Here is a 15,861-nt window from a genome sequence, read left to right on the forward strand (position 1 = left end):
GATAATTATTTCATCATTACTAGCTGCAGCTTCTCTCATAGCCACTTGATGCTAACTCACGGCATCAAGTTAGTGGAAGAATCCTACCATTTCTCTCAAATGTTGCCCATAGGGGACAAGCCAAACTAACTTCATGAACTAAATAAATATTGTAAGCTTTCTAAATCAGTATACAGCTGTAGCTACGAGTATGATAGCAATCTGCTTGCAGCCAATCCTAAACAATGATTATACATATTATCATGAACTGGGTTTGAGAAGTTCGCCCCGGGCTTGGGTTTGGGTCTGACCTATGTCCTGTTCCCCTTTTTATTTGTATCTTCACTTTGCTTTCAAATAAGGAGAAAACAAAAAGTTGAATCATTCAAAGACTAGATAGAATAAATATAATTAAGTAAATAAATTATAAATATGATTGGTTTATTGAATTAAAGAAGAAATAGTTGTTCTCTTAAAGGGGACCTATCATGCCAAATGCACTCTTGTACGTCTTTTATACATGAATATATGTCCCCGGTGTGTCAGGGAACTCACTAAGTGTCAGAAAATACAACCCTCTCTCTTTTCCTCTATACCCAAATCTCTAAAAAAAAGGGGCTGTAACGGATCTGATAGTGGCCGTTTCTCAATCGCAAGTAAAACTGCTGCAGAGCAACTATTTCAAGTATACTACGTCATCGAGTGGCACCGAAGGACTGTTTAAATGCATGTTAAATGCCCAGCATTCTGCACCACTCTGACGTAGTATACTTGAAATAGTTGCTCTGCAGCATGTGTACTCGCGATTGAGAAACGGCCACAGACTGATCCAGATTTGAATTATTTTCTACGTCACAAACGGGGTGCTCCGCTTAGTGGTCAATTCTCCACCTATCAGGGGAATGAGAGGTTGGGCCACGGCCAGCCATTGCCGCTCGATAGCACTGAAGACGCTGTAGTACATATGCCAGGCCTGTGAGTGGCGCTGTAGTCTGACACAAAAGCAGCGAAGAAGACTTCCCTTGCATGGTTGTCATGGTTGCCCTTCTGTTTATTCTCCGCTGTGGCTCTTGTTCTCCCTCCCCGAGGCAAGCGTTTGCGCCTCCTGCTTTAAAACAAATGAATAATGACTCTATATAATCATATGTAAGGGATAATGTGCAGCGACGCGGTCATTATGGGGAAAAGAACACCGACAGGCCGATCAGGAGCCCGACGCGACGCGGAGGGATCTAGATCGGCATGAAGGTGTTATTTTCCCCATAATGACCAAGTCGCTGCACATTATCCCGCTTATCACATGGCCACATTCTCAACAAAGTAACGACATGACTCCCAATATTAATTGAAATGCTTTTATGGATTTAGAAAATTATTTTATTGATTTCAAAAATAGTTGTATTGATTTAAATTGACATGCATCCACTAAGACAAATAGTCCGTTGTTACTGTTTGAACTAACGTAGCAACGGCAGGAACTGCTTCGATAGCGTTTTTTGAGGAGCTTTTCGATTACAGATTTGAAAACATCCTTGCTTGCTTTAAAAGTAGCACAATTCATTATGTCAAACCTTGGAAAGTATCTAGTTATCCCTGCCCTAATGCAAAAGGAACTGGCAACTGAATATGTGTCGCCGTTTGATGTCTATGTCTGGACCGCTGCGTAAAAAGGAGGGTTTCTGCCCCGTTACTTCTCTTCTTACTTCTATAAGAATAAAACACGGAGGACGGAGATCTCTTTTTCTCCCCCTCTTCTGACAGCCCAGCAGCTGATCGCAAAGCACACTCCCCTCTCCTGCAGGGGGGCGTGGTCAGCTGCAGCTCACAGAATCAGCCCCCTGCAAAAACAGCGCTGGAAAGAGCAAATAGAGCGAAATGAGGCATGGCTAAAATGCATGATCTGTTTGGTATTTTGAAAAAAAAACTATATTTATATACTTTATATAGGTTATGGCCCTACAATATATTGTTCAAATATAGCATGATATGTCCCCTTTAAATGTTCACATGCCAGATGGTTGTAATCTGAAAGCTATATTATATGCTTATATGTAATTGTCTGTAGCCCTGCTCTTCTCTGCAGAATTATTATCCCACTACTAAGCAGAAATTGGTCGGTTTAGAGGTAGCATAAGTTGGCCGATAAGGTCATGGGCTATTGTAATTAATGGGGTTTTGTAGATCCTTAGTTCCAAACACATTGGGGAATCAGCACTGTGAAAGTGCAGACTAAACATTTTGCAAAAGCAACATTTAGAAAACTAAAGGGTCAGGTCTTGCACAGTGTGCTTCAAAAGTTGTGATTTCCGAAAAAGCCCAATAATACATTTATTTACCCCACATGCTGCTGTTTTTTATATATGGAGCATTTCAAGTGCCAGGGAGCTTAAATGTGAAATAACTGTAGCACATAATGCTATTATTTGATATTTTTGTAAAATAAGCCTAATTCACTCGAAATTAGAAAAATATCAGAAAAACATAGTACAGACATAGTATAATACGTCCAAAATATGCAAAAAATACATAGTATAGTATGTCCAAAACATCAGAATAAACGACAGATTTGTAGGTAATATAAACTATGACTTTTGAAGTTAAGTGTTGTATTAAATGGTAGCCTCTGTTTTGAAAATAATTAGTGCTCACACTCTAAGTGGAGACCAATGGTCAGTGAATTCAGGCTTTGTGCCCACTATAGGTCAGTGGATACGTGACTATAGCTGCTTTATTCAGCTATCTCTGCTCTTAAGTATTCCGCCATCTGTAATAAACATAGACCTCTACCGCTCATATCCTGTTTTGAAGCTGTCAACATATTACTGAGCTCTGGGGACAACTGAGTGAGTCATTTCCATGTGTCTCATTTTTGATGTTGAGTCTTTAAGGAAGCTAGGCTGAGCATCCAGCAGGAAGGGATTCCTCCGAGCTCAGACATCAACAACATCCCGAATATTACATCCCTAACGTAAAGGTCGGAGGAATGGGAGTGAGCGTGGAAATGATGCCAAAGTGACCTGTTGTCAAGGTCAGTCAGGAGAGCTGTTCAGCAGAACTTCTGAGTGTAAACAGCACACATCAAGGCAGCGGAAATGCTTTGAGTCATGCCTGACGTACGTTTATCTCTGAATAAGCAGCTGTAATGGGGTTTGTTGTTCCAGTATGTACAGTAGGAACTTGCATCACCGATCAGTCATCTTCCATGACTCTTACACTTACACATGTTTTCTGGCACCTGGTCGACAGAGACTTCAGTTGTAATTCCAGAGATGTGGGCAGGATGTCTTTGTGTGGCTCTTACCTCTTTCAGGTCCGATAAAAACGAATAAATAACAAGTTGATTCAAATGCTTTTATTGTCTGACTTACAGTCCAACACCCAAAGATATTCAGTGTTTTAAGCAGCACATTTCTTTCTTTCTCACATTTAAGAAAATAAATTATCATTACACCTGGGTAAAACAGAGTCCATTCTCTTCGGTTCGAAACATAATCTCAGCAAATCCGACGACTTCTCAGTTGCAGTGGGCGACATTATTGTCACAAGTAAGAAGGAAATTACATACCTAGGATCTATTCTTGAGGCAAACCTCTCCTGTGACAAAATGGCATCCAATGTAATAAAAAAAGTCAATCAAAGAACTAGATTCCTATACCGGATCTCCTCTCTGGTAAACAAAAACACCCTGAAAACTCTGGCAGGAGCACTCATTCAAGGGTACTATGACTATGCTTGCACGTCATGGTACCATAGCACCTCCAAGGCGCTAAAAATAAAACTTCAAACATGGCAAAATAAACTGGTCAGACTACTGCTTGACCTTTCATCTAGAACCCACCTCACCTCTGCCCACTTTGACAACCTAGGATGGCTTAGAGTAGACGACAGAGTACAGCTACTTGCAATGGGCCTGGTCTACAAGATCCACTACACCTCTATGGTACCCATGTACATGTCAAAATTCTTCCCAAAGGTCAAGGAATACCATGATCATAACACCAGAGGGAGCTCCACAAATCATGTGAAACCCAGATTTGGCACAAAAAAGGGGGAATACACGTTTCGCAATTATGCCACATCAAGGTGGAACGCTCTTCCCACAACTGTAAAGGAAAGTAAAACTATACTTACCTTCAAAACCTCTCTTAAAGAGCACCTTCGGGGGAGAGCATTGCAAAACTGGCCCCGGTAATGGTACAAATCTCAACCTGTCGTTCAATGGACAGCTTTCCCCCCCCCCATCTATGTATATACTCGCATTTTAGACTCTGTTACTAACTGTATATCTGTAGACTTGGTATGTCTTAAATGTCCGGTTAGGATGTATTAGAACGAAATCTAAAATGAAAATTGTAAACAAGCAATCTGTATGTAAAAAACCACCTGTATGTAAATTGTAAATAAGCCATCTGTATGTCAAATATGTCTTATATGTCTTAAATGACATGATGAATTGGAAATGGGGGACCCTGATGTAAACAAGACGAAAGTCTTTCTCTGGTCTGCATCCCCTTAACAATTGTATGTTTTGAGCTGTACTGTACTGTACCCAATATACAAGCTGTTAATAAACTTTTCAATCAATTCAATCAATCAATCAATAAGAAGCTGGAATCACCAAATGTTTGCTTCGAAAAAAACCTTATCGCTGAAGGTTTTGTGGTCATTTCCAACATACAAATTATAATGCTAAGAAAAGAATCCACTGAAATAAGAAATACAGAGAGCAAATGCACAGTGTGTGTCCTGAAATCAGATCCACATGAGATAAACATGAAATCGTGTTTAGATGTGTCACCTTTAACATTTTCAAATATGTTAGAAAGCTGTTTTTTGAGAGCTTTTCAGTTCATGATTTAATTTAGAAATGGAGTATTTAAATCATTTTGCATTTTAAACCCAGATATATACTTTATATGTGTAAGAAGTAGCCAAAGCAAGGAAATATGAAACCCTCTTTTGTGTTTACCAAAACCATAAATAAATCAGCAACAATGACATCAAGTCCACATTTTTGTTAACGATGAAGATAGGTTAATTATTATATGTGCTTATGCCAGCTACAAAGCACATTTTTTCCTGTAGAAATGGTTGTTAAACTCAATTCTAGCTTTATAAATAAATGGTATCCACTCTAATTTTATGAATGATATTTGTTAAATATATGAAACTTAATTACACTCCTTGTTTCTCTCAAGCTGTCATCAGGCCACTTGGCTGTTTGCTTTGTCTATCCTCCACAGTAGCTGTTAAAAGGGGCTCTCTCACACCGCTGAACTTATAACATCACTCATCTAAATCATTAGTGCGTCTGCATTTCAGGATGCACGCTGAGTAAACTCTGTTGGTGCAGGACACCGGGGCCAGAGCCGCGATTTCAGTATGTAGACGCACTAAAATGGAAAAGATGGGGAGTGACTTCAGATCAAAGACATCCCTTTGCCCTTGTAATTTAATGTTAGAACATAGCCTTAGCTCATGCTTTTCACATCATTTAAAAAGATTACCAAAGTAAGCAGGAATTAGTAATATACTCAACTCAACAGATTTAGTGTATATCTGATCCCAATCTAGACAGAAGAAAGTTGTCCGAAAATGAAAACACTGCACACAATGTTATAAATATCTCAATTTATGAATCAGAAATATGCAAGGCCTCTCCCAGTTATTCCCACAATACGGCATCACATGCGGAACAGATAAGGATGTTCTATCTCTTAAATGGAACAACCACATTGCAATTAGGAAGCACAATAGGAACATCCTCCTCCGCATTGAGGTGAAGAGTTACACCCCCCCTGGGAGAATCTGCAGCAGTCCAAAACAAGCCAGATAGCGCTGCAGCACACAGACAGTAGACCTCTATCAGAGAGAGAAGGAGAGGGACCAATGCGGGCCAGGGCAGTAAAAATAGGACATGCACTGCAATTTCTCATCACCTTTTTTTAATAATAATACATGTCATTTAAAAGTGTTTATACATCTGAACTTGTCAGTGCTGTTGGAATGCAGTGAAATATCTGAACACACAAGCTCTTAATAAAGTGGGGAGTTTGCTGAAATGCACATAGTTTTGGAAGACATTTCTCAGTCCTTTTTTTTTTGTACATCCTGCAGCAGAAGCTTTACCGCCTGTGCCGATTTTGGTAATCAGGCCGCGCTTATGGGTAAATGGAAATCTAGCCTTCTCCTTCCCTGGGTTGGCAGCCATGTGCTGGCCTCCCTATACGCGGTTGCCGGGCGCCTGTATCTGCTTAGAACAGGTGTCGGATCCCGTTCAGCTGCAGCATTCACAGCACAGGTACGGGTGGGAGGCCCTTGGCTGCTGTGCACTACTGTGTGCAGTCCCCCAAGTTTTCCAGGGGTCCCCATCTGTGTCCCCGCACATCCTCTGCCACATGGCACCTGTCCCTCGACGAGTCTGGTCCATTCTTCGTCCGGCAAACGTACACGCCTGCCTGCCACCCCGCACGCTGCCTGTTGTTGAGCCACAATGAGATGAAGAATAGCTGCACCCATAATCCCTTGCTGTGAGACGTGTGTGTGTGTGTGTGTGTGTGTGTGTGTGTGTGTGTGTGTGTGTGTGTGTGTGTGTGTGTGTGTGTGTGTGTGTGTGTGTGTGTGTGTGTGTGTGTGTGTGTGTGTGTGTGTGTGTGTGTGTGTGTGTGTGTGTGTGTGTGTGTGTGTGTTTTCTCCCTCCTTCTTTTCCTCCTTTGGCCAGATTTAGGGCCAAGTACAATTTGTAAACAGGTTATTATGCTGCTGTAACACACTCCAGCTGGAAATGCACTCCGACAACATTTAGTGTTTTTCTGTTGTAAGTGTGTCTTTATCCGTCGCACAGAGTAGTTTCATTTGGTGTAAAGTTCACTGCGTTTACTGTGATTAGGATGCTATAATGAGTTTGTTGTTCTGTATCTGTAGGGCTTGACAGGAAAGACAGGATTTTCCCTGCAGAATCACTTAGTAAATAACTTTGCCTCATCTATTTGCAAATGACTTATGTGATTTTTGCAGCTGCATGCAAGTATTAGGTTTAAGTAATATTTCTTCATCAGAATCAGAACCAGGTTTATTACCAGGTAGGTTGACACATACGAGGAATTTGACGTGGTGTTGTGGTGCATAAAGGTAAAACTAAAATGTAAAACACAGACAGAAAACTATTTTAAGAAAACTATAATAATATAAAAAAATAATAAAAAGTATAGTCAAATATAGCAGTATTTACTTTGAAATAGAATGGAATAAAATATGTGCAGTAATAATAAAAAAAAACAGATATTGTGTATATTGTGTGCATTAATGTAATGCATAGATGTGGCTGAAGTAAAGTGTCAGTGGGGGGGCCGGGCCATGCAGCAACAATACAAAATAACTCAAACACACCATGATATACAACAACTATACAGTAGAAGGCTTAGAGGGCTATCTTTAACCTGTTAAGCCCCAAGGTCCCCCTCGGCGGGTACTTATTTTTTTTTTCACGACACTGTGTCTCAGGGGATCTTAATATTCAAGAACCTATTAATGTGTTATACCAGATTAACGGGAATAATCTCAGCTAACTGACGATACAAACAATTTTTACCAAAACAAAACGAAAAGAGAAAAGTCTCATAAGAAGCATCTAAATGACCCCTGAGCGAAAAATGCTAACGCACTTTGGCACAGAACTCAAGATAAAAGACACCCTTATTACTTATCGTAGCTGCACATACAAGATATCCGATTAAAGCTGAGGTTCCACAGATTATTTAGATATAGTATCATCACTGAGTGATCCGAACTCGCGACAAGGGAAGCAAACACAGACATCACAACACGTACCTTTACGTAGCTTTTACAGGAGATCGTCTCAATTTAGCTGTCAGTCTGATCAAAAGACTTGTTCAATGGCATTAAAACGAGGAAAAACGCGGCTGAATCGGTTAATCCATAGGTTGATAATGTTTCAGTGGAATATTTTTTTTAATTTATCATCCATAATTCCATTTTTATGTAAAAATCGGAGAGTAAAAGTTAGCTGCTAATGGTAGCTACCAGAGTTATCGCAGCTTCCGGTTTTGGCTATGCGTCAGTCTCACACACACACATTACCAAATAAGGAGTATGTGGGAGTTCCCCTCGATTCCATTGGCTCTGACGGTTAGAAAGAGATGTCAATCAGCAAAATCGAGCAACCGGGGGCCAGAGATAGGTCAAATCCACCCAAATGACCCCAGAAGTGTTTTTATTTTTGCTAAATCTCTCTTAAAAGGTCAAATTTCACTTGTTTTGCATCAATCTTGAAACAGGGTAGTTCTTATATGTTGTAGTTTGGATTTCTAAAGCTTTTAGTCTACCATCCCATCATTCAAGGGTGGTTTTCACTATAAGTATTTTTTTTTTTTGGACAGACACAATAATTTACATATTTTGTACTATGTTCAATCTGAATTTACTTTAAAATAAAAACATCTATATTGATTCTGACACTTCTACATCCAACTCACAGGTGTAACCTTGCTTTGAGAAAAAAGATTATTAATGTAAGATATGGTCATTTGTTCTGGGAATGTCATTTTCGAGCCTGAGACCTGAAAAACAGGCTCGGGGCTTAACAGGAGGGCATCCCAGTCTCAAGATTTTATAAGCCTTAGTCACGTACTTCAAATCAGTCCCTTCCTCTTGACCTATAGTAAATACGCAAATAACGTCATTTAGCACATAATGCTTGACCTAAAATATGATGTGATTGGACGCTCCCTCGCCGGCTACACAATAGATGCTGGACCAACCAGACAGTCGGCCTCCTCGTGCCTCCGGAGGATGATATTTAAAGTTATCAATGCTCACCTCGGCCCCAGCAGATGGATAATACTTTACACAGCTGTGCAAACCTCTGCACCGAGCCTGACGCTGTTACCTTGACAGTTGGTGTTGAGTTAGACCGCCAAGTTGTTTGTTTGCCCAGGGAAGTGACATGACGGCAGAGGAGGAAATAGGAAACATAACAGACTACCTGACGGACTCATTCCACAGGCTTGACCTGAGACTGGAAGTGAGCCAGTCAGCAATCAGAGAGAAATAACAAGCTCTTGTTTGTTCAGCCTATATCCTTATATTCACAAATATAGTAAATCTTGTTATTCTGCAAATGTGTGAAACATTGAAATAGTCAAATTAAAGAGATGCACACACAGAAGAGGGGGTGTTACACACAACACCTGCATCGTGGTGTGTATAAAGTGTACATTTCATGCGGTTCACAACAATATCATGGCAGTTTTTGTTGACACCTTATTTTCTCTTTTCTTTCTTGTTGATTTATTGCTGCTGAAACTGCAGCGATGGCTGTCTTAGTTTTTCTGCAGAAGCTTCTGACAAAAGGTTACGACGACGATGAGTCAACTTCTTGGGACGAAAGAATCGAGGCTGACAAGTTGAGTGTTTTGCCCTCACTTCCCGAAAACTTAAAAGTCACAGGATTGTCAATCCTCTGATTAAAATCCTTCAGAGATCTTCTGGGAATTTTTACAGAAGGGATTTGGTTTATCAAAGTGTTATTATCCACAGGAGATTTGAAGTGGTCAGTTTGTTGGAAATCAGTGTGATCTTAATGTGTTGGACACCAAATGTTTATTACTCATCACTGCAGAGGTACCTTAATGAGAACGTTGATCACGAAAACAACAGGACCATTATATAAAGTTTAAATGTAATATTAAATTCATATTAATGATGGTTTCGTATGGTTGTATTGTATCTATGTATTTGAATTTGATGCGTTTGCTGTCCTGTGAAAAAAATTCTCTGAACGCCAAAAGTGGAATTGTGAAATCAGCTAAAGAAAAATGTTTGAACAAAATGTTTTTGTCTGAAAAAGATTATCTAAATGTCACTTAGATGAAAAAGGACTGTTTTCTTAGTTCATCTCATTTGCTGTAGAGACCGTAAAGATTTTCTTAGACATGTGGGACATTAAACACTTACTCTAATATCAACACATAACACCATACTACAGTAATACAAATGCATTATGTTACAATTTACGCTAAAGTACCCTTTACTTGTGTACACAGTCTGGCCTAATGTGATGATGCTTGAGTCCTTGTCCGTGTCACAGTGTCCTACCCTGAGGCGGTGCATGTGATTATTGAGACACTGCAGGTGTTTACCAGGGGAGTCTGCAGCAGCACCCTGAGCTGACCCTAACAACTCTAGGGCCGGCGGTGCACCGAAGACCTACTTTCTCACCCCGCAGGCCTGGGGCACCGCGCGTAATGCATCCAAAATATGGTCGCACTTCAAAGGGGACCCTTTGCAGAGTTTGGACCCCTGCAGGCACAGAGGCTAATGATCTAACCCCAAAGAAAGGAGCATGAAATCGGCTGGCTACAAACACTGGTGCTTGATAAATGTTGTGATTCTGGTCAGTTTAATCACATTGTCAGCAAGGTGTGTCAAAAGCACACAATCATAGTTGAATGTGGGTATAAAGAAGGTATTTTAGGTACATATGTTTGACACAAGTGTTGTTTTCTGATTTGAGAAACGGTGATATGTTTGTGGTTTGTCTGTGTACAACAGGCCAGGTTGACAAAGCCTCTCCTGAAATATGGTGGGTGAGTAAAGACGGGTAAGTGAGATGCTAATCAGTGCGGCAGTGTTTCCTCCCGCTTGCTGAACAGCGGGTTCCCTTCCCTCACTCTGGCTCTTTAATGCAGGGCCCAGCCAGGCCCAAACATCCTGACGGAGAGAGGCTTTTCCCTTATCAGTCAGGAAACACCGCTCCTCCGCCACATCCTCTTTACAAGAAGCACGACTCAACCGTTCCCAAAAAAATGCAGGAAGACCAGCCAGACTCCAGGATTTGTCAAAAGCCCCTGAATTCCTTTTATCAAAAAAAAAAGAAGACAAATTCAAGAGAACAGAGAGGGTGAGGGGAGGGGTGGAGTAGGGGGGTTACAACAACAAAAAAAGAAGAGAAAAATGAGCAGGGTGTAAAACAGTCAACGAAGCCCTGGGATTTATTTTTTTATTTATTCTGCACAGATTACCAAAGGTCTGCATCAGCAAGATAGAACGCAGGGTGAGGGGGTGGGGTGGAAGAAGTGGGGTCCGGAGTGCCTAAGAATGGCACCCAGAATAAGACTCCAGGAAAACAAAGGATGGTTGAGATGGAGGCGGGTGGCGACGGCTGTGCCTGTTTTACACTAATCCTCTGAACCGGGACGAAATGAAAGCGAGGGGAGACGGAGAGAAGGAGGATGTGATGGAGGGTGGAGAAACCAAGGGAGTGGGTGTCAGAATGGGCCACTTGCAGCTTGGCTAAATAGAGCCCAAAATAGAAGAAATCGTGTGACCCTGAAGTCACACGATGTGAATACGACCCACCACCCCTCCACGTGTGTGTGAAATCATGTAGTTACAAACAAAATACTTTTCTTACTTTTATTTATTTAATTCAGGACATTTTTAATTACGTGATAAATATATGAGGATAAATCTGCTTCATCTGCTTCCCAACAATACCTTAAATTATACTACATATTTATTTCGGTGTATGTTTTCTGCGGACACATTTCCAAGCAGCAACTCCGTTAATATAAAAATTGGAACTTTATTTTAAATTATTGTCTTTCACAAACCTAAATCAGCATACATTTATAGTTACCATTATTATTTTTCATCGTAGAGGTTATGATTATATATTATTAAGTACTTGGGAAGAAGTATAAACGCCTTTTTTCTTCATTATACACCATTCTGTTAAATTGCATAAGAAATGGCCAACTAAAAACTCAATCAATTACAACTAGTGAGGTAAAACTCCCACGCTAATGAGAGCGAGAACATATAATACAAACATTCTAATGGAAAGCGTAGATAATAGCATTACAGTAGCATTTATGGAAAACATCAAAGGACTTAAATTAGCTACTAAAGAGCGTCTGTACATGCCGCAGTGGAAACAGTAACTGGTGACATTTAAAAGTGGACAAAAAGTGTTTACGATTGTTCTTCTGGTTTAGAAATGTCATGACAACTGGAGGCGGCATACTATAGTATTTTGTGTCTGCATCCCTGAGGTGTCCATCTCCCTTTTTTTCATATTCCTCTCATAGCTCTTTGTTCTTTCCTCGGCTTCAGACAATCATATTGCTCAGTGATCACTTTAGGTTTGAATCATGGTGGGATGATGTTGCTCATGGATGCTTATACAAGATTTGAAATGACAGATAAGAGCCCCAAAACTGTTCTCCGACTGGCACACAAGTGCAACATCATCCCAAATGTCTTCACCCATTTAGACCCCATAGTGTCTCTGATCAGCCCCATGTGTAATGTGAGCTTACGAGATGCCGTAGTTGTTGTAGTAGGCCGCCGTTGCGTCTGCGAGAACTGAAATGAGGCTGGATTCTGTGGAGCTGCTGGGAGGGGCAGAACCAGCACTGGGAGACGTCAGCTGGATGTGTCCTGTAACAGTCAGGCTGCTGCTCTGCTCGGGGGGGAACCCGGGCCCATTGGAGTTCAGGTACTGGTCAAACTCATCGCGGTCCACCTCACCCAGGAGCTCGGCCTGGCTCAGCTGGTCCAGAGTCTCCAGGTGACCCTGGGTCTCTGGTGGGGGGGACAGCTGACCCAGGTGTCCCTGGTGGAGCCCGTGGTGGATATGGTGGAAAGATGAGCTACTGTAGTAAGACAGCGGGGGGACGGGGATCAGTCCCCCACCACCTTGGGACATGAGAGAGATGTGACCCATGTGTGCGCCCCCACAGTGGATCTGGCTCTGAGAATAGTCAGTGTGGTACGGGGGCGGGCTGCCCATGTGTGTCTGACTCTGGTGGTGGTCGTCTGGGCAGGAGGAAGAGGAACTACCAGATGTGGAATAATAAGAGGGGGGGACATGCTCGTGGTCCATGGCATCTAAGGGGGACATCTCAGGGGGGGTGGGCAGGCCGTAGGGGTAGGTGTCAAAGCTACTGCTGGAGGGGGCCGGGTCTCTGAAGCTTCTGACACCGGGCAGCGGGCTGGGGCTGGAGAAGCCACTCCTGAGGCTGCCCTCGTCTTTGTCCAGGGGGTGACAGAGGACCCTCTGCTCGGGCAGGGCGTTCTGATCTGGGGCCAGCCCGCTCAGCAGGAAGCCGGGGTCCACCCGCTTGCAGATGCGTTTCAGCTGTTTCTTCCTGCGAGGCCGATACTTGTAGTTGGGGTAGTCCTGCATGTGCTGCACCCGGAGCCTCTCTGCCTCCTCCACATAGGGCCTCTTATCAGGGGGGGTCAGGGCCTTCCAGGACTTGCCTGCAAGAGGAAAACACAGATTTAATTTAATTTATTTTAACTGCAAATCTTGAATGAGTTTGTAATTCAGTGTTGCACTTTTCTGTTAATTGTTAAAGTCTGTTCTAACACAATGATACATTACAGAATACATTTCTAAGACACACAATTTCTACAAATTGTAAAAAACCCATAAATAAGTTTTGTGTGTATGTTTGAATAAATGTTTACACTTATACTCCCTTTGTGGATAATAAAGATACGACAATCCTATTTATAATGGTGGAATTGCAACAAGATTGTAAACATTAAACATAGATACAATAGCACTATAAAACAGACATTCAATTAATAATAAGATTAGACTTTACTTTACTTTCAAAGGAAGACTCATAATTGCTATATTAAATGTTCATTCACTCGTAAAAGTAAAGAGAAAACATCTATATTCACTTCTACTGAAAAGCTAATAATCAGCTTATTTTACTTGAAGTTATTAATTGTTTATAAAAGGTAAATAGTGCCCTTTTTTAGGATAAACACAAGTCCCTATTTTACCCTTATTTATGAAAGCATATTTGAGATGTTTTGCCGTTCTGGAATTGGCTTTAACCTGATCTCCGATTTGCCAGATTTTGAATTTGGCACTAAATACTAATCCACCAGCGTAAATCCAACGCAGAAACATATATTGTCTTTACTAAGTCCATAGTCTTAACGAATGTTACGGTTTAACGGGGATATTCACTTTGAGCAACGCGCTTCATAATGTCTGAAGTTACGTAATTAATTAATTTGGTCTGACAACTAAGATTAAACACGTTGCTTTGTTGTCTTTTCTTTTTAAAACACATTTACCGATAACTGTCTGTTTTTTCAGATTCTAATGTAGGCTACTTATCATTTTTGTGTTGGAAACAACTCTAAAACTTTAGGAAAAACCTCTGAGGCCTGAGGCCAATTATAAGTGCGAGGACCGTAAAAAATAGCAGTAATAATATTGACAATAATAATAGGCTATATGCAAATATTACTGCTCACATAACAAATAAAGTTGTTAATTAACAAAACTTTAAATAACTTTTTCTCACCCAACATTTTGCTGAGCTCGGCATTGTGCAGGTCTGGGTTTTGAACCGCCAGTCTCTTGCGCTCGTCTTTGGCCCAGACCATGAACGCGTTCATGGGCCGTCTGATGCGCGGCTCCGGCGCCTTGTCCGCGGGGGTCCTTTGCGGGCCGTGTCCGTCAGACGCGTTCCCGTCTCCTGGAGGACACTCGAAGGACTCCGGCCACGACGAGTACGCGCTGATGAGGGCTGCCATGTGCGCACTCTCCTGTCCAAACTTAGGCGCTTCTCACTCTGTCTCTCTGATAAGTTGTCTTCTCTGTGGAGGTTGACTAAAGGCTGATTAAAAAAACTACAGAAACTGCTTTTATAAAATCCAGCGGTGTTTAACACTGCCTGAATCACTAGAGCTACAGGCGACAGTCAGATGTCAGGACAGGTTTGTGGAGATATGCTCAGCTGCGGCTCCTCCTCGTGAGTTATGATTCAGTCTTTCCTGGTGGATGGGGGAGCGCTTTATATTTGAGGAGCAGGTTCCAGGAGAAGCCCCCGAGGACTCTCGGCTCCTCCTTGATTGCATGTTGAGCCCCGTGAAAAGGGAAAAGAGAGAGAGCAGCATTTCAACACCATTTACTACTTAAACTGGCCTCACAACAAAACAACACTTTCCACTGACAGAGAGCGAGAACTCAGTCACTGTGCAGGTTTATTTTACAATTATGTTGGGCACACATCATAAAGGACCAGGGTGAGTCAAAATGGAACAACTGAAATAATTGTTACCTATTAAAGAAAACTAATTCCTTATTCTACATACACTTCATGTTGCTGTAGGAATTTGGCAACATTGTTTTTTTTGCTTTCCACAAGGTTACCCTCACCTGGCAACCTGATCTAACCTGTCTTGCTCAACGAGTAATACTTGAACACTGCACTGGATACAAGTGTTTATAGGTTTCCACTGAACTCCTAAGCATTAAGGATGTCATGGTCCAGGGAAACAACACTTTTTCTTTTTAAGTTTTTATAATGTGCTGCATCTTTGAATATATTTGAAACTCCTAAGGATCGATATTATACTATTTTAAAATGACTGTACTGAGTTCTCTTTAATAGTTTGGATGCAGATCAATGTGGAATCTCTGAACAAATCTGTGGGTGCGAGGAGATGAAACCAGTGAACAAACAAATCAGTTTCCTTCTGTGGCCATGGCTCATATCAAATCCATGAGTTCCTGTTGACAGGATACTCTTGGGCTGCATCCACGGAGAAGCTCACACTTTTACACACAAGGGCACACACACACTGCTGGAACACAGCTACTGATCACAGGTCAGATAGTATTTTGGTTTGTAATATGTATGGGGGAGGGAGTATACCTGATAACAGATACTGGTTTAACGTTTTCCCTCTTCTAACCTCCAATCCAATCTTAAGTTTGCAGTACACATCTTTTGCTCCGTTGTGATTCCCTGACCATCAAACTTAAGTGTCAGCTCTAGTTGTGTGTGAACCTTGCCCCCCCCCCCCCTCCTCACAGGAAGAGGA

General features: G+C 41.6%; 1 protein-coding gene across 1 annotated transcript; it reads right to left on the bottom strand.

Annotated features, from left to right (window-relative positions):
* Positions 1–11,401: 11,401 nt before the first annotated feature.
* sox7 (SRY-box transcription factor 7) lies at positions 11,402–14,827 on the bottom strand. Its single transcript, XM_034206917.1, has 2 exons — positions 14,337–14,827; positions 11,402–13,266 (listed from the first exon to the last, which is right to left on the bottom strand). The coding sequence occupies exons 1-2, from the start codon at positions 14,566–14,568 to the stop codon at positions 12,317–12,319; spliced, it is 1,182 nt and encodes a 393-aa protein (XP_034062808.1). The 5' UTR covers positions 14,569–14,827; the 3' UTR covers positions 11,402–12,316.
* Positions 14,828–15,861: the final 1,034 nt, after the last annotated feature.

This window comes from Gymnodraco acuticeps, unplaced genomic scaffold (genome assembly GCF_902827175.1).
Source record: "Gymnodraco acuticeps unplaced genomic scaffold, fGymAcu1.1, whole genome shotgun sequence".
NCBI lineage: Eukaryota > Metazoa > Chordata > Actinopteri > Perciformes > Bathydraconidae > Gymnodraco > Gymnodraco acuticeps.

Bases quoted from the DNA above. Each gene is read 5' to 3' on its own strand.
- sox7 (XM_034206917.1), bottom strand. From the start codon at position 14,568: ATGGCAGCCCTCATCAGCGCGTACTCGTCGTGGCCGGAGTCCTTCGAG. The intron at 13,267-14,336 runs GTGAGAAAAAGT...TTCCTCTTGCAG, and splicing joins CGAGCTCAGCAAAATGTTGG to GCAAGTCCTGGAAGGCCCTG.